Raw genomic sequence first — 26,908 nt, 5'->3', positions numbered from 1 at the left:
TGTGCGCTACTGCAGCTGGCTCTAAGTGGGTTCTGGGATTCAAACTCAAGTCCTTGTGCTTTTCAGTGTGTTTTATCTGGTGTCATTTCCTCAGGTCTACACTCATGATGCAGCCAGGCAAATAAATGCTTAAATGTAGGCTTTCCTCCCATCAGAAGACATTTCTTCCCTTTCTCTGCTATTGTGGTCCCCCAAGACCCCAAATGGGAAGCGTGTAGCATCAGGGCTGCAAGTTGTTGAGTGCCCCACATCTGGCAGAGTGATCAGAACAGCCCCAGCTGCAGGGGAAATGGAGACACTTGACTAATTTGCCTTGAGAGTCTGGTGGAAATAATGCAGGACAAGTATTGGAGAGACGGCTCAGTGGTTAAGGGCACTGGCTGGTCTTCCAGAGGTCCTGAGTTCAATTCCCAGCACCCACGTGGTGGGGCTCACAACCATCTATAGTGGGATCTGTCGCCCTCTTCTGGTGTAAAGGTGTACACGCAGGTAGAGCATTAAAAAGAAATCCTCCCGAGTAAGAAAAGTTCACAGCCCCCTTCCTTTCCCTCCCAAACATGCCTGGAGGACTGTGGCTGAGCCAGCACACTCTAGGTCAGGAAGGACAGAAGGCACAATGGGGCGGGGAGCTGGGAAGCATTGATTATTGGGGGTGTTCTTGCCTTCTGGGCAAATTAATTGGCTCTGAAGTTAAATGTAGTTTGACCTAGTGCTTAAAAAGATTTTCCATCTTCTGATGCAGGAAACAAAAACTGCCAGTTTTACACACTAGCAAACAAATGGAATCCAAGTCCTATTCTCTAATCTGAAGCTTTCTCGAAACTGCAATCTTAGGGGAAGGGGACTCTGACTCATATCTAGTCTCCTCTATGCCAGGCCTGCAATGCTGCTAGACACAAGATGTTATAGTATTAAATCACAGAAAGTCACTTTGCTCAGATCCACACCCAAGGAAAACTGCATTTACTCAATCTAGGGAGTGTGACAGCTAGCCAGCTGACAGCGGTCCTGGATGGAATGAAGGCATTGGGCATCAAACTTCAACAAGTGATAGGAGACAGGAAGAAAATTAAATGAAAACCAGTCTATTGTGTACAAATGTAAGTTCTATCTTTTTCGTGTCCAGCTTGGAAATCGTTTTTAATTGCAACCCCAGCATGAACTATAAGAGACATCCTGAGTGAGTTGGATGTGGCCTCTGGTTAGTAATGCTGAATAGGAGAAATCACTCACATCTTATCTTGGATAAACTTTTCTCTTTTGTTGACATCTTCGAGATTCTCATCCACGTCTTGGGAATACTGAACCAAAGTGAGATTCTGTTCCTCCAGCTCTGTAAGGACCTGCAGCAACTCTTCTGGCTCCTTGAAGTAAATCTCCGGCATCTAAGCAATCAACAGTGAAGTGTCTCACACATGGTCATGTGACTCGTCTAGACACTATAGGGAGGGAGCTGTCACACTCATCTACTCTCCACGCATGTGGCAAACTCCTTGAGAAAAATCAACTTTTAAGGAGAAACCAATCACTTTTGCTTGGGAACTATTGTAGACGTACGAGGGCACAGTGCATTGTGGCAAGGTAACATGCTGAAGGCCTGTTCACAGGAGCCAAGAGGCAAAAACAGAGAGAGATGCCAAGTAGTAGTGGTGCGCGCCTTTAATCCCAGCACCCTGGAGGCAGAGACAGGAGGGTCTCTGAATTCAAGGCCACCCTGGTCTACTGAGCGAGTTCCAGGACAGGCTCCAAAGCTACGGAGAAAGCCCATCTCAAAACAAACTAGACAGAAAGTGAGCGAGCAGGGTCCCAATCCCCTTTCAAAGACCTAACTCCCTTGCACTAGGCCCCATCTGCAAAGACGTTACATCTCTGCAGACGTCACGCGGTCTGCAGTGGTATCCCCACCCTCCCCAGCACTGGAGGTTCGGAGTCTATACTAGAGCGCCTGGAGGGAGTAGGAGGGAGGCAGAGGATTGTAAGGGAGCTGCATCTTGTTCCCAGGGAGAGATGGTAAGATGATTTGGGGCGTGGGGAGAGATGAGGACCTTCAGAGAAGTAAAAGAGGGAGGGGCAAAGGAAAGATGGGAAACTGACGGATGTTTGTTTCCTCTCAATCCCATCTGATATGCCCTGGCTTCTTAAGAATATATATTGCTCCCATCCCTGGGCCTCTGCTAAAGAGGCCTCAGCTGGAGAGTGCCAGGCCCCAGCTAGATCTGCCCATCTGTGCTGAAACATCCTGAGTATCAGCCCAGTCTTTGACCCCCATCACCAGGCCTGGGCTAGAGGTGAGTCTGGGACCAATTCAGGTTGAATGCCCCCCCACACACCCTTCCCCGGGGAAACTCCCTGGGTTGGCCCCAGATCTTGCTGCCCCTGTGTCCTGTCCCCATAGAGGACACTCTTGGAGCTCTGATACACCCCACCCCTCCCACCAAGAGCCTGCCCTACCCTGCCCACTGTCCTAGGCTCTGGTTGAGCACAGGGACAGAGGGTGGAGCCAACAATCCTGCCACCTTCTGGGAACTTCCTGGAGCTGCTCTGAGCACACTAGACCTGCCTATCCACGCAGGAGCACCCATAATTTCCATCTGCCTGGTCTCTGACCCCCACCACCAGTCCTCTACTGGAGTTCCGGGCCCCTCCCAGAGATCCGCCTATTCCTGCTGGGCTACTCTGAGTTCCTGCAGGCTGGATCCTTGACCCCCATCGCCGGGTCTCTGCCAAAGAGGCCTCAGCTGGAGAGTGCCAAGCCCAGGCTAGACCTGCCTATCTGCACAGAACATCCTGAATACTAGCCTTCAGGATCTTTGACCCCCATCGCTGGGCCCCTGCTTGAGGAGAGTCCTCCTAGAGAGCTTGGACCACCCAGAGCTACACATCGAACCTCTGACCCACCTAAGCCCACCTGGGGAGTACAAGAGAGAGAAAGAGAGAGACCACACCTACACCTACTGGAAGAAGCTATGGGAAGACGGCAATACAAGAAAACACCTAACAATAGAAAGACAAGCATAACACCACCAGAATCTAGGGACTCAACACCAACTAGACCTGAACACCCCAAAGCAGTTGAAGCAGAAGAGAACGACTTAAAAATTATCATCATAAAAATGATAGAGGCCCTCAAAGACTATGTGAGAAAATCCCTTAAAGAAATGGAAGAAAAAACAAAAAAATTGGAAGATATGAACAAATTTCTTAGCCAAGAAAAAATAAACAAGTGAAGGAAACGGTTCAAGACTTGAAAACTGAAATAGAGACAATAAAGAAAACACAAACCGAAGGAATGCTGGAAATGGAAAAACTGGGCAAACGATCGGGAACTACAGATGCAAGCATAACCAACAGAATTCAAGAGATGGAAGAGAGAATCTCAGGCACGGAAGATAAACTAGAGTAAATAGATTCATCGGCCAAAGAAAATCTTAATTCAACAAATCCTTAACACAAAACATCCAGGAAATATGGGACACTGTGAAAAGGCCAAACTTATGAATAATAGGCATAGAGGAAGGCAAAGAAACCCAGCTCAAAGGTACAGAAAACATATTCAACAAAATCAATGAGGAAAACTTTCCCAATCTGAATAAAAAATGCCCATGAAAGTACAAGAAGCATACCAAACACCAAATAGACTAGACTAAAGAAAAAAGACCCCTCGACACATAATAATCAAAACACCTAACATGCAGAATAAAGAATATTAAGAGCAGTGAAGGAAAAAGGACAGGTAACATATAAAGGCAGACATATCAAAATTACACCTGACTTCTCCATGGAACTCTCAAGGCCAGAAGGTCCTAGATAGATGTTCTACAAGTACTAAGAGTCCACAGATGCCAGCAAAACTCTCAATCACTATAGATGGAGAAAACAAGATATTTAATGACAAAGCCAGATTTTCACAATACATATCTACAAATGCAGCCCTACAGAAAGTTCTGGAAGGAAAACTCCAACCCAAGGAAGTTAACTATGCCCACAAAGACATAGGCAACAAATAATCTCACTACACCAGAAACTAAGGGTAAAGCAGAACAAATATATTCACAATACCACTGCCAACAACAAATCTAAAACAAGCATTAACAATCAATGGTCCTTGCCCTCAACATTAATGGTCTTAACTCACCTATAAAAAGACACAGGCTAACAGAATGGATATGAAGACAGAATCCATCTTTCTGCTACATACAAGAAACACATCTAAGCTTCAAAGATAGACATTACCTCAGGGTAAAGAAAGGGTTGGGAAAAGATCTTCCAATCAGATGGACCCAAGAAGCAAGCAGGTGTGGCTATCCTAATATCTAACAAGTTAGACTTCAAACCAAAATTAATCAAAAGAGATGAAGACGGTCATTTCGTATTCATCGCAGGAGAAATCCATCAACACAAAGTCTCAATTCTGAACATCTATGCCCCAAATACAAAGGCATCCACTTTTGCAAAAGAAACACTACTAAAACTCAAACCTCACATAAAACCTCACACACTTATAGTGGGAGACTTCAACACACCACTCTCACCACTAGACAGGACCACCAGTCAGTCAGAAACTTAAACAAAAGAACTAACAGAAGTTATGTCTCAATTGGTTTTAACAGACATGTATACAACATTCCATCCAAACACAAAAGAATATACCTTCTCTGCTCCACATACTAGACAGCATAACAAACCTCAAGAGATTTTTTAAAAAATTGGAATAGTTCCCTGTATCTTATCAGACCACCATGCTTTAAAAATTGGAATTCAACAACACAAATCGCAGAAAACCTACAAACTCATGGAAACTGAACAATGTGCAATTGCACCATACCTGGGTCAAAGAAGAAATAAAGAAAGAAATTAAGGACGTCCTAAAATTCAATGAGAATGAGGACACAACATACCCGAACTTATGGGACACCTTGAAAGCAGTTTTATGAGGGAAGTTCATTGCACAAGGTGCCCATATGAAGAAAACAGAGGATAGTCACACTAGAGGATTAACAGCACTACTGAAAGCCTTAGAACAAAAAGAAGCAAGCTCGCCCCAGAGGAGAGGAGTAGATGCCAGGAAATAATCAATTTGAGGACTGAAATCAATAAAATAGAAACCAGGAAAACAATACAAAAAAAAAAAAATCAATGCAACAAAGAGTTGGTTTTTCGAGACAAATCAACAACATAGACTACCCTTTATTCAAACTAACAAAAAAGCAGAGAGAGAACATGCAAATTAACAAAATCAGAAATGAAAAGGGGGACATAACAGACACAGGAAATCTAGACAATTTTCAGGTCATACTTTGAAAACCTGTACTCCACAAAATTTGAAAATTCAAAGGAAATGGACAAATTTCTGGATAACTATCACTAAAATTAAATCAAGGACAGACAAACAACTTAAATAGACCTATAACCCCCAACAAAATAGAATCAGTCATCGAAAGCCTTCCAACCAAAAAAAAAAAAAAAAAAAAAAAAAAAAAAAGCCCAGGGCCAGATGGCTTCAGTGCAGAATTCTACCAGAAATTCAAGGAAGAGCTAATACCAATACTCCTCAAATTGTTCCACACAGTAGAAATAGAAGGTTCATTACCAAACTCATTTTACAAGGCCACAATCACTTTGGTACCCAAGTCACACAAAGACCCAACTAAGAAAGAAAACTACAGACCAATATTCCTGATGAACATCAATGCAAAAATACTCAATAAAATACTGGCAAACCGAATCCAAGAATACATCAGAAAAATCATCCACCATGACCAAGTAGGCTTCATCCCTGGGTTGCAGGGATGGTTTAATATATGAAAATCTATCAACATGACCCACCGTATAAACAAACTGGAAAAGAAAAACCATATGATCATCTCCCTAGATGCTGAAAAAGCCTTCGACAAAATTCAACACCCTTTCAAGATAAAGGTCTTGGAGAGATCAGGGATAACAGGAACATACCTAAACATAATAAGAGCAATATACAGTAAACCAACAGCCAATATCAGACTGAATGGAGAGAAGCTTAAGGTGATTCCTCTAAAATCAGGAACAAGACAAGTCTGCTCTCTCTCTCCATATCTCTTCAATATTGTACTTGAAGTTCTAGCTAATGCTATAAGACAACAAAAGGAGATCAAGGGGATCCAAATTGGAAAGTAAGAAGTCAGACTTTCTCTATTTGCAGATGATATGATAGTTTACATAAACGACCCAAAAAACTACCAGGGAACTCCTACAGCTGATAAACACCTTCAGCAAACTAGCAGGATACAAGGTAAACTCAAAAAAATCAGTAGCCCTACTATATTCAGACGACAAAGAGGCTGAGAAAGAAATCAGAGAAACATCACCCCTTACAATAGCCACAAACAACATAAAACATCTTGGGGTAACACTAATCAAGCAAGTGAAAGACCTATATAATAAGAACTTTGTGTCTTTAAAGAAAGAAATTATAGAAGATACCAGAAAATGGAAAGACCTCCCATGCTCTTGGATAGGTAGGATAAACATAGTAAAAATCTTGCCAAAAACAATCTGCACATTCAGTGCAATCCCCATTAAAATCCCACAATTCTTCCTTGAAGGGATAATAATCAACTTTATATGCAAAAACAAAAGACCCAGGATAACCAAAATAACCCTGTACAATAAAAGAACTTCAGGAGGCATCACCATCCCCAACTTTAAGCTCTTCTGCAGAGCTATAGTCCTGAAAACAGCCTGGTATTGGCACAAAACTAGACAAGTAGACCAATAGAATCGAATTGAAAATCCTGATATTAACCTACACACATACCAACACCTGATTTTTGACAAAACAGCTAAAAGTATACAACGGGGAGAGGAAAGCATCTTCAAATGGTGCTGGCACAATTGGATGATGATGATGTGTAGAAGACTGCAGATAGACCCATGTCTATTGCCACGCACAAAATGCAAGTCCAAATGGATCAAAGACCTGATCATCAATCCAGCCACACTGAACCTCTTAGAAGAGAAAGTAGGAGGTACCCTTGAACAAATCGGTATAGGAGACCACTTCCTGAACATAACTCCAGTAGCACAGACACTGAGATCGACAATTAATAAATGGGGCCTCCTCAAAGTTCGAAGCTTCTGTAAGGCAAAGGACACAGTTGACAAGACCAATCGGCAGCCCACAGGCTGGGAAAAGATTTTCACCAATCCTATATCCGACAAAGGGCTGATCTCCAAAATATACAAAGAACTCAAGAAACTAGTCACCAAAACACCAAATAACCCTATTAAAAATGGGTATAGAACTGAAGAGAGAATTCTCAATAGAGGAAATCAAAAAGGCTGAAAGACACTTAAGAAAATGCTCAACATCCTTATCTATCAGGGAAATGCAAATCAAAACAACTTTGAGATACCATCTTACCCCTGCCAGAATGGCTAACATTAGAAACACCAATGACAACTCATGCTGGAGAGGATGTGGAGAAAGGGGAACACTCTTCCATTGCTGGTGCGAGTGCAAACTTGTACAGCCATTTTGGAGATCAGTATGGCGGTTGCTCAGGAAAATGGGAATTAGTTTACCACAGGACCCGGCAATCCCCCTCTTACGCTAAATGATCCACATCCATGCAACAAAGACATGTGCTCAACTATGTTCATAGCAGCACTATTTGTAATAGCAAGAACCTGGAAGCAACCTAGCTGCCCCTCAATGGATAAAGAAGATGTGGCACATCTACACAATGGAATACTATTCGGCACCAAAAAAAAAAAAAAAAAAAAAAAAAAAATGGAATCTTGAAATTCACAGGCAAGTGGATGGCACTTGAAGAAACCATCCTGAATGAGGTAATCCAGTCACAAAAAGAGGTACATGGTATGTACTCACTCATATATGGATTTTAGACCTAGAACAAAGGATCACCAGCCTATAATTCACACCACCAGAGGAACTAGGATACAAGGAGGATTTTAAGAGATTCATATAAAGGTGCTCACAGAAGGGGAAAGGGACAAGTCCCCCAGAGCACAGGGGAAGGGGGGCAGTGAAGGGAGAGGGAACTAGGAGAAAGAGAAGGGGAGGAGAGGAAAGCATGTGGGACTAGGAAGACTGAGTCAGGGGAGAAATAGGAGAGGGAGAGAGAGAATGGGGAGAGAGAGAACATAAAGGAGGGAGCCATTATTGGTTTGAAGATTAAACTGAACCTAAAGAAATGTCTAGAAACCTACAAAACTGACTCCAACTAACAATTTGAGCAACAGTAGAAAGGCTACCATAAATGCCCTTCCCTGATAGTGAGATCAACAACTAACGTATCCACCATCATGAAGCCCTCATCTAGTACCTGTTGGAAACAGAAGCAGACACTTAGTCAAACTAGAATCCAGATGCAGAGAAAGGACAAGACCAGGCTGCAGAAACACATAGAGACAGCTGACCTGAACAAAGAGGAGCTGATGGGCCCCCAGACTGATAGCTGGAATCCAGCATGGGACTGACTCACACCCCCTGAACATGGGTCTCAGCTAGAAGGCCTGGGCAGTCTAAGGGACCTCTGACAGTGGAACCAGGATGTGTCCTTGGTGCACAAAAGGACCTTGTGGGCACATCCCCCATGTAGGAACACTCTTAACCTAGAGACAGGAGAAAAGTAGTCCCTACTTCAAATGACCTGACAGATTTAGATGACCCCTCCTGGATGGCATCACCCTACATGTGGAGTGGGGGTGGGGTGGGAGGGGAGAGTGGGAGGGGTGCACGTGAGGGGGGAGAGAGGGAAAGAAGGAGGGAGAGGGAACCGGGACCAATATGTAACATAAGAAAATAATAAATTTAATAAAAAAGGAAAATATAAAAAAAGTTGACAATGTTTAAATCCTGATTATAACTAAGCACCAACAAGCTGTTTTTTAAATTGTAGTTAATCCATATAAAAATTAAAATATGGCTTGTCTTCCATACAAAATAAATGTGTATCTTTCACCCAGAAACACAAAATAAAGTATGTATTGCTTTAAGTAAGCATTTTCAAAGTAACACATATATTAACATAATGTGTTATTATTTAAATTACCAAGACACAAAAGCAACAAAAATATTCATAGATGGGTAAATAAGGAAATACAGTATATATGTATTTATACACACACACACACAATGGAACACTATTCAGCCTTAGAAAGGAGAAATTCTCTTCTACAGTACATTTTGTGGTTATGAACATGTGTGTGCAGGTGCGTACACATGTGTTGGGGACTATAGGAGAACCTCAGATGTAGGACCCTCAGGGACTTCCCACTTTAAGCCCCAGGGGTCTGCCCGTCTCCACTTCCCAAGCCTTAGGTTTATAAGCACACAACCGCTGTGCCTGAGTTTTTTCCTCTTGTTTTTGTAATGGTTCAGGGGCTGGAGATCAGACCCCTCAAGCTTGCAAGGCAAGCACTGTGTCTACTGAGCACTCTCCAGCTCCATTACCTTATCATTTAAATGAGGTTGATTTTTTTTTTTTTTGGCTTTGAGACAGAGTTTCTCTGTGTAACAGTGTAACAGTCCTGGCTGTTCTGGAACTCAATGTATAGACCAGGATGGCCTTGAACTCACAGAGATCCACCTGCCTCCACCTCCTGAGTGCTGGGATTAAAGGTGTGTGCTACCACTACCGCCATCTCCTGGCTTAAATGAGCTTTGGGGATCATTAGAGTAAGTGAAAGAGCCCAGTCACACACACACTCTCTCTCTCCCTCTCTCTCACCCCTATAGTGTATAATTGCCATATTTAAATATTGAAATAGCGGGCTGGAGAGATGGCTCAGCTGTTAAAGGCTAGGCTCACAACCAAAAACATAAATATTGAAATAGCCAGTCTCTTAGAAACAGGAAGTTTCTAAGCGGGAGGCTGGGCAGGTGTTGGATGGGCACAGTGCTTTGGGTTTGCAAGATGAAGATGTAGAATCCACCTCACTATGGGATGTGTGTGGTCAACACTGTCGCATTGCATCCCAAAAATGTGAAGATGGACAACCATGCGTTTGCACACGGTTTTAAAAGCAAGATGATCTGGGTGAGGTATGCCCTGTGTAAAAATGGGTGGTGTTTGGTGGGCTGCTTTTCTTTTTGCTCTGCCTGCATGACACAAGAAGGCACGAGCTGTCACTACAGATGGCTGGGAGTCATCAGGTGGGTGCCGGGAATTGAACTCAGGACCTCTGGAAGAGTAGCCAGTACACTTTACCTCTGAGCCATCCCTCCAGTCTGTTTCATTTCTGCTTAAAATCACTTTCAAGCCTTCATGATTGCATTTAGCTTTAGGTAAACTCGCCAGCAGTTTTGCCGAAATAATGGTGTTTTAAGGCAGGATTTTTCGAGGTTCTGCTTACCCAATAAAGTGAAAAAACAAAGCAAAAACAAAAAACCACCCTGGGCTGGGATGGTAACTCAGTGGACAAAGCCTGGTTGTACAAGGATAAGAACTGGAGTGTGAAGGACACGTATACATGATGGGTGAGCATGGCAGCCTCCAGCCTCCCAGGGACCTCTCAGGGAAAGCTGGCTAGGTAGCCAAAAGTGAGCACCAGATTCAGCCAGGAACCTTGTCTCCGTCAATAGAGTGGAATGCAATTAAGGGTTACCCCCAGTGTTAACTCTGGCCTCCACATACACAGGCACACATGTGCTCAGACACAGGCAAACTTAAATACACACAACACACTACACCATCGAGGAGTTGGAGTTTTTATAGGATGGGTTTGATTATGTATCTGTCCCAAATTATTTCCTTTGTGTTTTGTTTTTGAGACAGGGCTCACTATGTATCTCAGGCTGGCCTGGAACTCACTGTGTAGCCCAAGTTGGCCTTGAATTTTGTTGTTGCTTTGGTTTTGTTTTATTGAGTCAGGTGTCTCTTGTAGCCTGGCCTCCACTTGCTACCCAGGGCTGCCACGCCTGCCTCCCTAGTGCTCCGCCCCGTCTGGCCTCTTGGCCTGAAATCTGTGGCTCCCCGCTTCACTCTCAGAAGGGCTGGCATATATTCTTATGCTTATTGTTCATAGATGGCTTGATGACAAATATTGGTGAAAGACGGGATTTTGAGATCATCATCAAGTCATATTTCCTTCCAGAAAATGTGTTAATATGTTTGGAATAGAGTATTTCAGAAGAAATGAATGTCGAGACCACACACAGCTGAAATCAAGAGAGAGAGTCTGGTTACCAGATCGAACTCCAGCGGCTCATCCTCCATAAAGAACTCCAAACTGTCCTCTGAGGCGGCCATGCTGTCAGCCCGACTGTAAAAAAAAAAATCACTTCTGAGTTATTTTCCATTAGTAGGTTTGCCTTTGCTCCTAAATTAATTTTCATTTGTGTATGAGTGTTTTGTCTGCATGTATGGCAATGCATCACGCACACATAATTGGTGTCTGTGGAAGCCAAAGGAGGGGGTCAGATCCCCTTAGATGGGAGTTACAGGGAGTTATGAGCCAACATGTGAATGCTGGGAATCGAACCTAGGTCCTCTCTGCAAGGGCAGCCATTGCTCTAACCACTGAGCTACCTCACCAACTCCTATTACAGATTCTTTTCACTAGACTACTTACTGTTTTAGGAGACTGCTCACCCCACAATTCCACAACTGTACAAAAGAAAACCATATTTAGTCCCAGATAGAGTCACACATGTAATGAGACCACACAGAAGGCCCACAGAACAGAATGGTTTTTTAGCAGCATCAAAAAAATTAGTTTGCTTTCTCTAAAGAAACATGTGACTACCGACCTCACCATAGCTACTTTGTCAAGACCAAAGTGGGCCAAACACATGACTTCAAAATGTGGACTCTAGTGCTCACTCAAGACCGACCACCACCTTCTGAATGTTTTCAGCAAGGCAGCTACCTGTGTCCTCTGGAGATTTGCTTTTTGTAGTAGTTTCTAATCATGTGAGGAAGTACCAGGTAGGCGGACGATAAGATACAACCTTACAGGATAATGGTGTTGGGCCTACGAGATGGCTCAGAGGGTAAATAAAGGCACTTGCTACTAAGTCTGATGACCTGAGTTCCATCCACAGACCCCACATGGTGGGATGAAGAGAACGGATTTCATAAAAGCTGTCCTCTGACCTCCCCGTGTGTGCTGTGGTACATGTCCACACGCCACGTGTACACACACACACACACGTGCACAACACGTGTGTACACACACATGTGCACACATACACATGTACACACACGTGTACACACACACACACACACACACACACACACGAGGGAGTAGGTAAAAATAATGAAGTGTCCTGGCAATTGGCTCCGGAAAAAGATTCTGTATAAAAGATAAACTGAAAACGATTAGAGTTTTAATACAGCAGGAATAAGGGAAGAGGAAGGTAGTTGGTGATGAAGGCTGTAGTGGAGTGAAAAATGAGTAAGCGCAGGGAGGAGAGGGAGGTGATACCTGACAGAAAACTGAAAATAAACAGTTGGTGGGGTCTGGAGAGAGAGCTCAGCAGTCAAGATCATTGGCTGCTCTACCAGAGAACCCACATCGGGCAGCTCACTAATGCCTGTAATTCCAAGGGCTCCACTGCTCTCTTCTGACCTCCATGGGCACTGAAGACACACCCACAAACACGAGCACATGCACGCACACTCATGCACAGGCACGACAGATCAAAGGCTGAAGCTATTGAGAAACTACATATCATACGCACCGCTGTTGGAGTGTAAAATGGTACAGACGCTGTGGAAACAGACATCTAGCATCTAGCCCACTTTCACATCTAGACATTCATCCAGGGAAGTAAGGACTGTCTTCACACAGAATGCTGTACAAGGCGCCAAAGAGATGGCTCAGCAGTCAGTACTTGGGCTTTTGCTGAGCACCCACATGGTAGCTCACAACTGTGTCCAACTCAAGTTCCAAGGGGATCCGATGTCTTATTCTGGCCTCGGGGATCCTGCATACACACGGGGCAAATATGCCATGCAGGCCAAACACCCATATATGTAAAACATTTTTAAAAGATTTAATTATGTGTACAGTGTTCTGCCTGCATGTATGCCTACATGCCAGAAGAGGGCACCAGATCTCAACCATGTGGTTGCTGGGACTTGAACTCAGGGCCTCTGGAAGAGCAGCCAGTGCTCCTAACCTCTGAAGCCATCTCTTCTGCCTGCCCGCCCCCCCCAAAACAAAACAACACACACACACAAAACAAAACAAAAACAAACAAAAAAAACCTTAAATTGGACAAATAAAACATGCAGTGGCTTGACTCATTACAGCCCCAAACTAGAAACTAGGTGGATATTCTTCAGTAGGTGAACAGTTCAAAAACACAATGTTCAGACCACAGAGAACCTGAGAACCAACTATTCATGGTCTAACATGGGCAAATTATTACAATTCAAAGGTTGCAGCCGGGTGTTGGTGGTGCACGCCTTTAATCCCAGCACTTGGGAGGCAGAGGCAGCAGGATTTCTGTGAGTTCGAGGCCAGCCTGGTCTACAGAGCTAGTTCCAGGACAGGCTCCAAAGCTACACAGAGAAACCCTGTCTCGAAAAGCAAAACAAAATTCTAAGGCTACACACTGCACGATCTTGATATCACACTCTTGAAATGACACAATCAGAAATGGGCAGATTAGTGGCTGCCAGGGAAGAGGCTGTGGCTATAAAAAAAGACATGAAAAAATCAGCAGTAACATTTTGCACCTCACTGGGCCAACGCCGATGTCCTGGCTGTGGTACTGTATTACCGTTTGGCACAGGATTCCTGTTGCAAGAGGCTGGGTCAAGAGTCAAAGGGGTCCTACCAGTAACAACGATCTCAAAAGTGAAATTTTAATTAAAAGGTATAAAAGGGCCAACTAAACGCCACAGAAGTGGGGTGACCCCAGCATCCCTGGAATCAGAGTCACATGTCCCCGTGGCCCTCAGGGGTTGTCATGGATACAGCAGTCTTGGCTCAGAACTCTTCCTTCCTCAAGTTCATTCAGCATGTCTGACCCAGACATTTATCTCCTCAAAGCGCCCACTGGCTAGGTAGGGTTGACAGTGAGCCATCGATGAGATGAGTTAGCATCAAGTTAGGGAAGGAAGAAAAGAGTAAAGAAAAATGCTTTATGCCCCTACTGCAGCAGGTAAGTGAGGGCTAGACCTGTAGGTGCACAGCCTAGCAGAATAGCTAAAAAGGGAGTCTGGTGGCTTCTATGATTAGGCTGCTACTCAAAGAGTAGAATTCTGGGGGCACCTCGGGAGTGCAGCCTTGGCCACTACTCACTCCACGGTATGTGGCAAGAGCTCAGAGACCAGGCCCTCTGTGTTGAGGAAAGGCTAAAAAACAAAAGTTGTCTAGAAAGCCATTCAGTTTGTTTGTACCTACTTGAGCGTGGAGGCCTTCCTAGACTCTGTGCTGAAAGTAGATTTCCTCTGTTCCCGTCCTGTTCGGAGTGTCCAGGCGAGGTCCGTGGGTGACAAGAGAGGAAAGGGACGCTATTAGAGATGAGCCCTTGTCGCTTGCTTCCAGGCACTGTGTGCCTGCTCATTGTTAAAGCATGGTTTGCCTATCACAGTGGCAACCGTATGGCAGAAGCAGCTTTTTTGCTCAACTGAAATGGGACTCCAAGCCCAAGAGTCCCGTTTACACAGCGGCTGAGTGGAACTTGACTGCTGCAAGTCACGGATGAGGGACAAAAATGGACAGCAAGCCATGGCTCTGTTCTCCCCATACAGTTGACCCCGTTTCTAATCACAGGGTTTGCAAGAACAGGGAGAACGTAAAAGTTATGCCCGCTTCCACTCTTCTCACGAAGAGACCCTACCTTCCAGCTGTGGGCCTCGTGGACACTTAGTTTGTCCACATCTGTGTACTCATAAAGATCAAGTTCAGTCCTCACCCGAAACTAATGCCTGGGCCAGTATTGGCCCCGAGAGTCTTCATCCACATAACCAGGACCTACCAACACCGTTACGGTTCACCGTTGTGTTTCCAATTCCACTGGGAATCACAGTGGGCCTCACCCTTGCTGCTTCTACCTGGCAGCGTCCTACACATTCTTCAAAACCCAGCCCCACTGCCTAACCCTACTGCGTCACGCTTCAGTGGGTGCCCGGGCGCAGAAACTGTCTTCCATTTGTCTTTGTACCCCAAGTCTTTAAAAGTGCCTGAAATGCATTGTGTGCCTTCAAAGTATAGAGGGAAGGGGAGGGGAGGGGGAGGGGAGGGGGAGGGGAGGGAAGGGACGGGAAGGGAGGGGAGCAAGGGGAAGGGAGGGGAGGGAGGGGAGGGGAGAGTAGGGCAGGGAAGAGGAGGGGAGAGAAGGGGAGTAGAGGGAAGAGGAGGGGAGGGACGGGGAGTGGAGGGGAGGGACGGGGAGGGGAGGGAAGGGGAGAGGAGGGGAGGGACGGGGAGGGGAGGGGAGGGAAGGGGAGGGGAGGGGAGGGAAGGGGAGGGGAGGGAAGGGGAGCAGAGGGGAGGGGAGCAGAGGGGAGGGGAGGGACGGGGAGGGGAGGGACGGGGAGGGGAGGGACGGGGAGGGGAGGGGAAGGATGGGGAGGGGAGGGGAAGGGAGGGGAGGGGAGGGGAGGGAAGGGGAGCAGAGGGGAGGGGAGCAGAGGGGAGGGGAGGGACGGGGAGGGGAGGGACGGGGAGGGGAGGGGAAGGATGGGGAGGGGAGGGGAGGGGAAGGATGGGGAGGGGAGGGGAGGGGAAGGATGGGGAGGGGAGGGAAGGGGAGCAGAGGGGAGGGGAGGGGAGTGGGAAAAATGAAATCTCATCATACAATGTTTTCCTTTTAGAAACACATTTAGAGCACATTACTAAAACCAAGTTTAAGAAGTGCTACTTAAACTGAGTAACACTTATAGTTAACTTCAGAAGATACCATTGAGACTCACCCCTCTCTCTCTCCATCCCTACATACTACCACAGATCCTCGAGTGGGCAAAGGCTCCAATTGACTCGTAAGTTTAAAAACAACAACTTTTAACTACCTGAATGCTTATTTCTGGGCAGACAAATCTTGCTTTTGGCTTAACCCCAACATACACTTGCTGCTTAGTGGCGAGATCACACGTGGAAAGGTTCCCAAGAGTCAGCCTGGATTATGGATCACAAACTCAGGTGAGCACCGGGGGCCCAGATGCAGGAGGGATGGTGGCCTGTGAGAACTAGGATCACTGAACAGGGAAGACTGTCCTCCAGGGAAGGTGACTGTCCCACAGGCAACATCCTTCAAACCAGGATGTCAGGTCTGGTGGGTTTCAAGGGAATGCTGAAATTCAGATATTTTCATGGCATCTGATGGTTTTAAGTGTGATTTCCAAGTCAGTGTTAAAACACTGGGTCTAAATCCCTGGTGTGTGGTGGTGGTGGGCAGTGCTCACGGTTCACTTCGGTAGGGCATCCTCAACTGGCCACACCCAGGCTAGGGTGTCATTACAGAAGGCAAACTTGAACCAAAGGATTGGGGGCACCTATCTATGGAGACATTTAGGATGAGGTTCTTGTCCACTTGGACGTCTTTGTGATGAAATCTGAAAGAACAGAAGGGCTGAATCCCAGGGTCAGGGGTGGCACGGGCATCACCCCACCCCCTATTTCCCTGCTGGGCCTCCAGGTGTATTCACCTTGGAGCTCTGCTCAGTGTGGCCACCGGCCTGGGCTCTCACCTTGACTCGCCTTTCTTACACTGCGCTCTTCGGAGAAAGACACACTGTCCGATTCGGCACTGCTCTCTCTGTTACCTGAACTTATTGAAAATTCTAGAGATGAAGAGAAAGTGAGTTGGTGGGGGATAGAACTGGGAGGGGGTGTTCATTCCTGGGGATGAGAGCTTTGCCTGGGTGTGAAGGCAGAGTTATCATCCAAGCTTCCAAGTTTCCGTGGAGATGCAGGATGGGGAGGAGCCTGTTGTCTGCACTCTTACTTAGCAGATGTCCAGGACTGCTCTCTGACGTAGGGAGAAGAGATGAGAACGGGGCCATTTGGGGCTTAGGGGATCTGCATTTCCAACATCAGTCCATCATAGCTCCACGGAAGCAACTGATACTAGTCTGAGAGGCCTACTGGGCTCTGAGTACCCTCCATTTAGAAGGGACATCTACTGTCATATGGAAACACATCACTTGCTCAACATCATTTAATGAGCTTTGATAAGTGCCATGACTGATGTCCCTCCCAACCAGCTCCCATTTTCAGTTCCCAGTTTCTGGGGTGTAAGCGTTCAGATCGTGCGGGCTCCCTCGAGACTTCCTATCCTTGCATGGAACCCCGAAATGCTTCAGGCAGCAGCTGAGAATCTCGGTGCTTACCTTACTTCTTCCCCCCCTCTTCAGGATAACTCTGCTATGTGCTCAGCAAGCAATGTCTACCCACTATTTCAGAATTTTCTTCAGGAGGAGGTTAACCGCGCCCCTCCAGTGTTGCAGGAAAGAAAATCCATGTTCACGGGGCTCTACTTGGATCAGATATGAAGGGTTTGCACGATGGGCTCTAGCTCTGCTCCTTAAGGGACACCTAATGTCAGCCCAGCCCTGTTCTAACTACTGAGACGCATTAGCATGTACAATCATGTTTAAACATGTAACATTTAAAGTAGCATTATTGCTTAACTTTCTGTGTGCGCCTCAGGCTCACGGTACTCAGTCCTCTCCGCTGAAATTCAACTCCCTAAAGATCCCTTGGCGTTACACTTGTAGTATAATTCCACTAAATACACATTTATTTCAAGAAAAATGGGTAACTTAGAAAGTCCATTCATCTACCTGAAAATACAACATACTTTTCTATTTGTCAAATCTCCAGGCCACACACATTAAAGTTGTTTTGCGCCTCCAAAGTATCTGTACCATTTCCAGTGGATATAGTTAGTTTATTTCAATTAGTATATTAGGTAATAAAATATAATCGACTTTGTGTCTATTGAGACTACTATAGAGGCCTTTAATAGTACCAAATATTTTAGATACCACTATATCATCTATAAATAATGTATTTTCTATGTGTTCATGTATTTTTGTTGCTCTATAGCTGAAGCTAATTTGAGTTTCCAAATTAATAACATATAATAATAGGGCAGAAGAGATGGCTCAGAGGTTAAGAGCACATGGTGGCTCACAACCATCTGTAATGAGATCTGGTGCCCTCTTCAGGCTTGCAGGCATACATGCAGACAGAACACTCTGCACATAATACATATATGACAACAAAAATAAGGGGGTGGGGGGCTGGAGAGATTGCTGAGCAGTTAAGAGCACTGACAGCTCTTTCCAAGGACCAGGGTTCAATTCCCAGCACCCACATGGCAGCTCACAACTGTCTGTGACTCCAGTTCCAGGGATCTGACACCATCACACAGACATACATGCAGGCAAAACACCACATAAAAATTATAAACAAATCTTAAAAAAAAAAAAATAAGAGGAGTCCTTGTCCAAGTTTTAACTTTTAAGTTCTGACTGTGAAATAAACTTTGAGCAGAACACTCTAGAATCCGGGGTTTAGCTTAGCTTAAGACCCGTGACTTACTTTCTAAGATTCTTGGGAGAATGGCGTTACTCTTTGATGCCTGAGCTCGTTTTTGTGATTGTTGCACTTGCCACTGTTTTGGGGACAACTTCAGCAGGAAAAATCCGTATTTCATGTACTCCTTGAGGAGGAATTCCGTTTTGGCTATTTCACTTCAAAAGAAATGAGGGCGTGGTTACACGGCTGTGAAAACACTCCCCCCCCCATTATTTTTTGGCACAACAGCACATTTAATACAACTTTTAAACACAGCACTTCTGAAAGATATGAGCAGCAAGAAACCCAGAGGCAGTCCTTTGATTAAAACAGGCCCAGTCGCACGGACACACAGAATGGCTATTAAGCTTCAGCCACGTGGGGGAATTGGAAGGGGAAAAAGACCGTGGGTGAATGAGAGGAAGCAAGAGAGCCATTCCTCAAAGGCTTGGCACCTGATTGTGTCATCAGTGTGCAGAATGCCCGGCACGCATACTTGCACACCCAGTACAGCATTTAAAAACAGGTCTCTGTCTCGGGGTTTCTACTGCATCAGTGAAAAACCATGACCAAAGAGCAGGTTGGGGAGGAAAGGGTTTATTTGGCTTAAACTTCCAGATCCTAGTCCACCACTGAAGGAAGTTAGGACAGGAACTCAAACATGGCGGAACCCGGAGGCAGGAGCTGATGCGGAGGCCATGGAGGGATGCAGCTCACCAGCTTGTTTGTTCTTCATGGCTTGCTGAGCCTGCTTTCTTACAGAACCCAGGACCAGCAGCCCAGGGGTGGCCCCATCCACCATGTGCTCTGCCTCCCGCTTTGATCACAAATTGAGAAAATGCCTTACAGCTGAACCTCATTGGAGGCATTTCCTCAACTGTGGCTCTTTCCTCTGATGACTCTAGCTTGGGTCAACTGAACACACAAAACTAGCCAGGACAAGGGACCCCTTGTCAACTTGACACACAAACACATTACTATTAAGCCACAATCGTTCCTTTCTTATACATCCCCAAGATCTCACATTAAAATCGCAAATGAAACTTCTGCTTCTCGCTCTCAGTGATGGGCGGCGGCTGCCGAGCGGGATGCAGGTAACCGCTGCCCGCCCTTTGGACCCCTACGCTGGCCCAGCTTTCTGCTTGCTGCCAGCATCAGAGCTGTTCAGCATGTTTGTGGTGCTGATGCTGAATCGTTCCAAGATGGGCTGGCCCCGGGACTTCAACCAGTTCAGCAACAAGTACATACGGCAGACCACGCCCCTCACCCTGGAGCAAACCATTAACCTATGCCCACTTAACGATTACACCTTTGGTGCAAAAGAGCCCCTCTAAGAAAAGGTTAGCTCTGTTGCAGCCAGATTTCAGCGCACGTGGGAGGGATTTGATAAAACTGGGACCGGGAGGACGATACAAGGGGTTGATTGTACACAAGCACGGGTACAGCCGGGAACACCTTTCTTCACATTAACTGGCGGTGAACTTAACCCAGGAGAAGATGAAGGACTAAAACGCTTAATGACAGAGATGCTGGGTCATCAAGATGGATTCCTTCAAGACTGGGTCATTGGTGGCTGCACTGGTTAACTGGTGGAGACCAAAATTTGAGCCTCCTCAGTATCTGTATATTCCTGAACATACTACAAAGCCCAAGGAGCCTAAGAAGTTATTTCTGGTTCAGTTTCAAGAGGAAGCCTTGTTTGCGGTCCCGGAAAATTACAAGCTGGCAGCTGTTTGTCATACATTGTTTGAAGCGTATGACAATGCGACAGGAATGGACCCATCACTTCTAGTCTTCCTCAGTTGTTGGGCAGGTTCAGTTTTACACAACTCAACACAGAAGCAATGAAGCCATCTCTGAGCACAGCTTACACGCAGAGAAGGGCTGTAGAGATTTTTGGGTTTGTCCCTTGTTCCCTAAGCTGCCACCTGTTTGAAGAGTAAAATTAATAGGAACTAGATAGTGGTGTAAACATGTGACAGTGTTCACTAACTGTCCTACTCATACTTTTCTGTACAACACTAAAAATGGTGAACTTCCTTTAAAAAAAAAAAATCACAAATAACTTCCAAAGTCCCACTCAAACACATTAAAATTTCAGTCTCTTTACAATATCCTGTAGCAAGCTTTGAGTCCGGGATTTAAGATATTCCAAAAGCATAAGACCTTTCATGACAGAGAGAGATGTCTGCTCCTGACAGTGCCCTCTTTCAACATCTAATTTTATTTAAAAGCGCCAGTCTTTAATCGGCGGGCTCCTTTACAAATTAAAATGAGAAACTGTCACAACCTGAACCAGGCAAAACCATTCACTCACTGTCTTCTAGACCCCTCCAAAGGGCTCAGGTCGCTTCTCTGGCTCTGCCTTCGTTGGGCCTAAAGAGGCCTGGGCTCGAGCTGAGCCTACCTAGAGTTTGGCGGCCTGTCTTTGGCCTGTAACCTCCACGTGGGAGTGACTCAGCAAGGCCTGATGGGAGACTGCCCCTGCCTCGCTAACCGCTAGCTTGGTGGAATATTATTGGCCCTTTCTCCTTATATCACCTTACCCCATCCTAAGATTTCTAGCCCTCCCCCACCTCAACCCTGCTGATGCAGTAAACCCAGATCCTGCTTCCACAGCCTCCTGGATTAGCATGTGTTTCTTCCTGCTAACCTGGAGTGGGGAGGTCTGAGTCCTCCACACTTAACCATCCCGAGCAATCCCGAGAAGGAAACCGGACGGACAGGTCCTTCTCCAGCCCTACCCGCTGAAGCACACAGAGCTTGTCTTCTAGGCTTGGCTGGCTCCACTCCACGGCTGCTAATGTTCTCACTGGTATTCCCATGGTACTGCCATCTCCAAAATGCCACCGCCCTTTGCTGCAAACGGCTCCACATTCACCACCAATATCTCATAGGGCCTCTTCTTGGTGCCAAGCCTCAACTTGTTTGCACGAGCCTTCTGGTACTGTGCCTTCAACTGCCACTGAGGCTGCACCTTCAATGGCCTCTCCTGGCCTCTCAATGCTGGCCTCAGCTGCTCTCCATGAGCCCTTCATGACTTCAAAACCAGGACCACCTGGGCGACTCTTACTAAGGCTGCCAACACGAGGTATAACCGCGACCATCTAGGGAACACAGCTGCCCTGTGCTCTCAGGAAACACTTCCCAGATTTCACTTCAACCACGAAGATCCCTTCTTAATCGATGCTAATTTCTTAGCTCCAGCTGACCAGCATCAATTGTCCCAGTAACGTTAAGGTTTCACTTTAGTGGTTCTGCTATCTTGTTAATCACAGCTGATTCTTCAGCCCCAGCTAGCAAAAACCACTGGATCTTAATTCAGAATAACGAGTAGCCTTGATAGTCTTTAAGCCCCACCCCCTCCTGAAATTTCACAAGCCAGGCCTCTACTTCCTGCACTGCTCTCAACATTTTTTCTTTTTCTTTTTTTTCCAAGACAGGGTTTCTCTGTGGCTTTGGAGCCTGTCCTGGAACTCGCGCTGTAGACCAGGGTGGCCTGGAACTCACAGAGATCTGCCCGCCTCTGCCTCCCGAGTGCGGGGATTAAAGGTGTGCGCCACGACTGGCTGCTCTCAACATTCTTATATTCCAGGTTCCTACACTGAGGTCTCAACACTCAGTGGCTTTCCTAGTCCACAGTCCTTCCACAATCCGCCCAAAACACATTGTCAGATCTGTCACAGCAACACCTACTACACTGATGCCAATTTGTCTGAGGGCTGGGACCCGGAGGCAGGAACTGATGCAAAGACTGTGGAGGGAGCCGCTTACTGGCTCGTTCCCTCTGCCTTGCTCAGCCCGCCTTCCTATAGAACCCAGGACCAGCAGCCCAGGGATGGCACCACCCACCATGGGCTGGGCCTGCCCTCTTTGATCACTGAGAAAACGCCTTACAGCTGGATCATACGGAGGCATTTCCTCAGCTGAGGCTCCTTTCTCTCAGATGATGTTAGTTTGTGTCAGGCTGACTTAGAAACTAGCCAGCCCAGTATCCTAGGAACGAGAGACACCGAGCAGAGATTAAGGATGCACACCGCTCTTGTGCACTAGTTTAGTTCCTAGAGGCCATGTTAGGTGGCTCACAACCAGCAGAGAGACCCAATGTCTCCAGCCCAGCAGGTACTTGCACAAACATGTGTCTTAGTTTGAGCTTTTATTGCTGTGAAGAGACACCACGACCATGGCAACTCTTATAAAGAAAACAATTAAGGGAGCTCACTTACGCTTCAGGGGTTCTGTCCATTATCATCACAGTAAGGAGCATGGCGGTGTACAGGCAGACATGGTACTGGAGAAGAAGCTGCTACATCTTGCAGGCAACAGGAAATCAACTAACACTGCATGGTATCCTAAACGTGAGAAACCTCAAAGCCCACCCCCTCAGTGACACACCTCCTCTAACAAGGCCACACCCACTCCAACAAAGCCACACCTCCAAATAGTGCCACGCCCTATGTGACTATGGGGGCCAAATACGTACAAACTACCACAACACATAATTAAAAAGAAATTGTTAAGGGCTGGAGAGATGCTGCAGCGGTTAAGAGCACCGACTGCTCTTCCAGAGGACCAGGGTTCAATTCCCAACATCCACATGGCAGCTCACAACTGTCTGTATTTCCAGTTTCAGGGGCTCTAACACCCATGGCAAACACCAATGCAAATAAAATAAATTTTAAAAAATCTTTTAAGCAACAGATGTTCTTATTTCCCTCTTAGGGGCAAAGAAACGGGTTACTTGCTTCCCTCTGGTAGTGGCTGATGTCTGTCGAATGCTTATGTTCTCACCAACAATACCTAGAGACTTGAGCTGTATGCTTTCTTCAGTTTCCTACTGGTTTATCTCAGTCATGATCCAAACAGCCCCATACGCAGAGCTGAACGTGGGGCAGCAAGGCCCAAGCCAGTCTTCCTCATTTAGAACCCCATTAGTACCATCTTACTGCTGCATCATCTCAAACTCTATCCTCCATCCTATATCCATCCTTCCTTCAACCCAGAATATGTGGTCTTTAAGGGTCAGCACACAATTCCTCATGTTCAGTAGTTGGGAGCTGGTGGAAGCCCCTGATTCCACCTCCCAGAGTGCCCCAAACATCATGGGACAAAAGTTGGCTAGGACTGCATGCCTGTAATGGAAAGGTTTCCAGAGAAAGTCATTTCTTCTTGTCAAATACTTTCCATTCTCAAGCCATCTTACCACAAAAGGAAGGAGCTCCTATTTACTGGATGGATCTACACACACATCTGTTCCATTATCTCGATCACCCTTCTAGAATGTTGAGACACATAAGTAGTGAGCAAGGTATATGGCAAGGTTGTTTAGGGATGTAAAGGTGGGTACTACGCAGAACATAGTAGTTAATACCAGCAGCATGGCCCCTACTCTGCTTCCACATGGGACCAGATGGGTAGGATAATAGACAAGTATCATGTATATATGATTAAATGGATAGGATCATTCAAATGGCCCTGGTAGTGCACCCCTCTAATCCCAGCTAGTTGGGAAGCTCAAGCAAGATGTTTAAGGTTTGCTGGAACTACAGAATGAGTTCAAGCCCAGCCTGGTCAATATAGCAAGGCACAATCTATTTTGAAGTACCTTCAACCTTAGATTTTTAAATAGAAGAGGCTGTAACAGCCAGACTCTGTTTGAGCCATATTTTGTTGAGCCATATCTGTTGACACATATTTTGTCCCACAGTAGCCACAAGATTCTTTTAGATAGTGAAAATCATTCAACTAGGTTTCCTTGAACACAGAAAGTTTGAGAAGGGGTGACTGACAATGTAATAATACCCCCCCAATCCCTGGCCCTGTGAATTGTCTCAGTATAGATCTTAAATTTAACAGTGGCCTGAGATTCTACTAAGGAGTTTGAGTACAAAGACTGCCAATGACGAACGGAGGGTGATTGTCAAACGCGTCCCAGGTGAGAGGCTCAAACGTGGGTGAAGGGTTTCTCACAGTGAGCAAAAAGGAGGTGCATAGAAAATAAAATGTATTTACTCCTGATACCATTTTTGCCTCTTTTCAATGAACTCCTGTTTCTGTATCTCTAAGTCAGAGAGCCATTCAGAGAGAGAGGCTTCTGTTCCGACATCAAGACAGCCGCAATCTCTGATAGACAGGTCCCTCACTTTGAATCTGTCCGTACCAAGTTGCCAGCTGGTTAAGTCTAGCCCCTGCTTGGCCTTTGCTGGGCCTAGGAGGTGGTGATGGGATGTGGGAATTGGCTGAGCAAGGACAGCAACCCTCACCTCTTTATTGCCTGCACTTCCATGCTCGCTTTCTTGAGCTCTGTTGTCATTTGGATTTTGTTTATTGTTTCTTGTGCTGCCCTGAAAAGAAATACCCATCTATTAGTAATTTTTCTAAGAAACTGAAACAAGCAAGCAGAGCCTTGGGGACAGGGGCGGGGGTGGGAGGGTGTGGCTGGGATGGAGACACTAACATTTTAAGAGCATCTACAGATCTCTGGTCATTTTCCCGAAGGAACTCTTCAAAGGACATCGCGTCAGCTTGGAGCTTTTTCTCGGCTTTCTTGAGTTGATTTTCTTTCACGGATATGAGTTTTTCAAACTTCTGAATTGTGTTTTTCTTGGTTAACACTGCATACTGGGAATAAGGAAAACAAGAGTGGGTCAGGAACATTCACATGTTACTGGTAACGTTTCAACACAATCTCCATAAAGGCTAGTGGGCCCTGCAACAAGATAGTGGCTTTCATTACAAGTAACAGTAACATGCACACAGCTGGAGCTTTATCTCATGAGGGGAGACTGCTTTGGGGGCCAGTCAGGGGCAAGTGGAGCCTTCTCAATAGCTTTCATGAAGAGACTCTGTGTTCTTCTAAAATGGCTGTTTCCACCGGTGCTCTTCAAAGAGTAGGTCCACGTGTTACCCATGATGCACTTCAGTTTTTTGGACACACAAAAAAGCAGGCTGTCTGTAGCTACCAGGCCTCCCATCTTCTCTAATAAGAGAAATAAGTTTCAGCTCAGGACACAATGGTGGATTTCTCCAAGTTGACCAGAGGCCGTGGGTTATTTAACGAAACCCAGAGGGACTGGTTTAGATTCTCAAGTGTACGTTTTGACAACTTTTTTTAAGTACAACATATGAGATATGGCACCACAGGGATTTGTACCCCTTTGTGTGCGTGCATACTCTGTAGGAAGATTCCTCCAAAGGCCTTTAGTGTTAATGCCCCAGCTAGACACCCCGTGTGAGAAAGCAAAAGCCCAGTGCCAGAAATGGGCCACTCTTTTTGAGTTGTTGATTAGTGGGGTCCCATGGACCCCCCAGACATCATGAGCTATTGCCATTTCCCTTGGTAACCCTCCAGAACTAAGACCCTGTGGTGGTTAGTTATCTGTCAACTTGGAACAAGCTAGGGTTATCGGAGAGGAAGGAATCACAGCTGAAAAAATGCTTCCCTAAGATGGACTTGCGGGCAAGCCTGTGAGGCAATTTCTTTCTCCTTTTTCCTTTTTTGTTTTGTTTTGTTTTTGAGATAGGATTTTTCTGTGTTGCCTGTTGCCTTGCTATGCTGGAACTTTTTCTGTAGACCAGACTGGACTCCAACTCACAGAAAGTCACCTCCCTCTGCCTCCTGAGTACTAGGACTAAAGTCATGTGCCACCACCTGAAGCATTTTCTTGATTAATAATTGATGTGGGTGCGCCCACCTGACTGTGGGTGATGCTACCCCCTGGGTAAGAAAACATGCTGAGCAAACTATGGGGCGGGGGGGGGGGGAAGCCCATGGCTTCTGCCTCCAGGTTTCCGCCTTGCTTGAGTTCCCAAGCTAATTCCCCTCCGTATCAGTGATGTACTGGATGAGGAAGATGGGATGAATCCTTTCCTTTCTCTTGATCATGGTGTTTTACCACACCAATGGAAAAGGAACTGAGGCAGAACGTATCACTGAAGACACCACCACGGAGAAACCAACTGGTACCGACCTAGACGCTTCACCCTTTCTCAGTAACTTTCATGGTGCTGGAGAGTGACGCTTCACCCTTTCTCAGTAACTTTCATGGTGCTGGAGTGTGACGCTTCACCCTTTCTCAGTAACTTTCATGGTGCTGGAGTGTGACGCTTCACCCTTTCTCAATAACTTTCATGGTGCTGGAGAGTGTTAAGCAGGCTGGTAGTGGAGAAAAGTAACCAGCACTCTCAGCCGGCTATGGACTCCATGCGTGCACATATAGTACAACAGTAACCAAGTGCTTTCTGACTGGACCTAAGGTCTGTTCCACTAGGTAGAACCCTCGCCTCGCCCAGTTACTGGGGTCAAGAACTTGTGGCTAGATAGGTCCTAGGGGAGAACCTACTATTATTCTGCTAAGTAGATATAGATTGAAACAACCCCTGTCTCCATGTAGTTTAGTAACTGGCCCTCATAATCTCATAGGGAGTG

General features: G+C 46.0%; 1 protein-coding gene across 1 annotated transcript in view; it reads right to left on the bottom strand.

Moving 5' to 3' along the window:
* Positions 1-26,908, bottom strand: part of Ccdc38 (coiled-coil domain containing 38) — a 52,278-nt gene that overhangs the window by 7,846 nt on the left and 17,524 nt on the right. The window contains exons 8-13 of the mRNA XM_051206322.1: positions 24,938-25,101; positions 24,744-24,824; positions 18,505-18,656; positions 13,689-13,749; positions 11,190-11,265; positions 1,234-1,385 (exon numbers count right to left, since the gene is read on the bottom strand). Coding sequence (XP_051062279.1) covers positions 1,234-1,385; positions 11,190-11,265; positions 13,689-13,749; positions 18,505-18,656; positions 24,744-24,824; positions 24,938-25,101 — 686 coding nt within the window. The remainder of the gene's footprint in view (positions 1-1,233; positions 1,386-11,189; positions 11,266-13,688; positions 13,750-18,504; positions 18,657-24,743; positions 24,825-24,937; positions 25,102-26,908) is intronic.

Source organism: Phodopus roborovskii, unplaced genomic scaffold (assembly GCF_943737965.1).
Source record: "Phodopus roborovskii unplaced genomic scaffold, PHOROB, whole genome shotgun sequence".
Classification (NCBI taxonomy): domain Eukaryota; kingdom Metazoa; phylum Chordata; class Mammalia; order Rodentia; family Cricetidae; genus Phodopus; species Phodopus roborovskii.
This window is presented reverse-complemented; position numbering and strand designations above follow the sequence as displayed.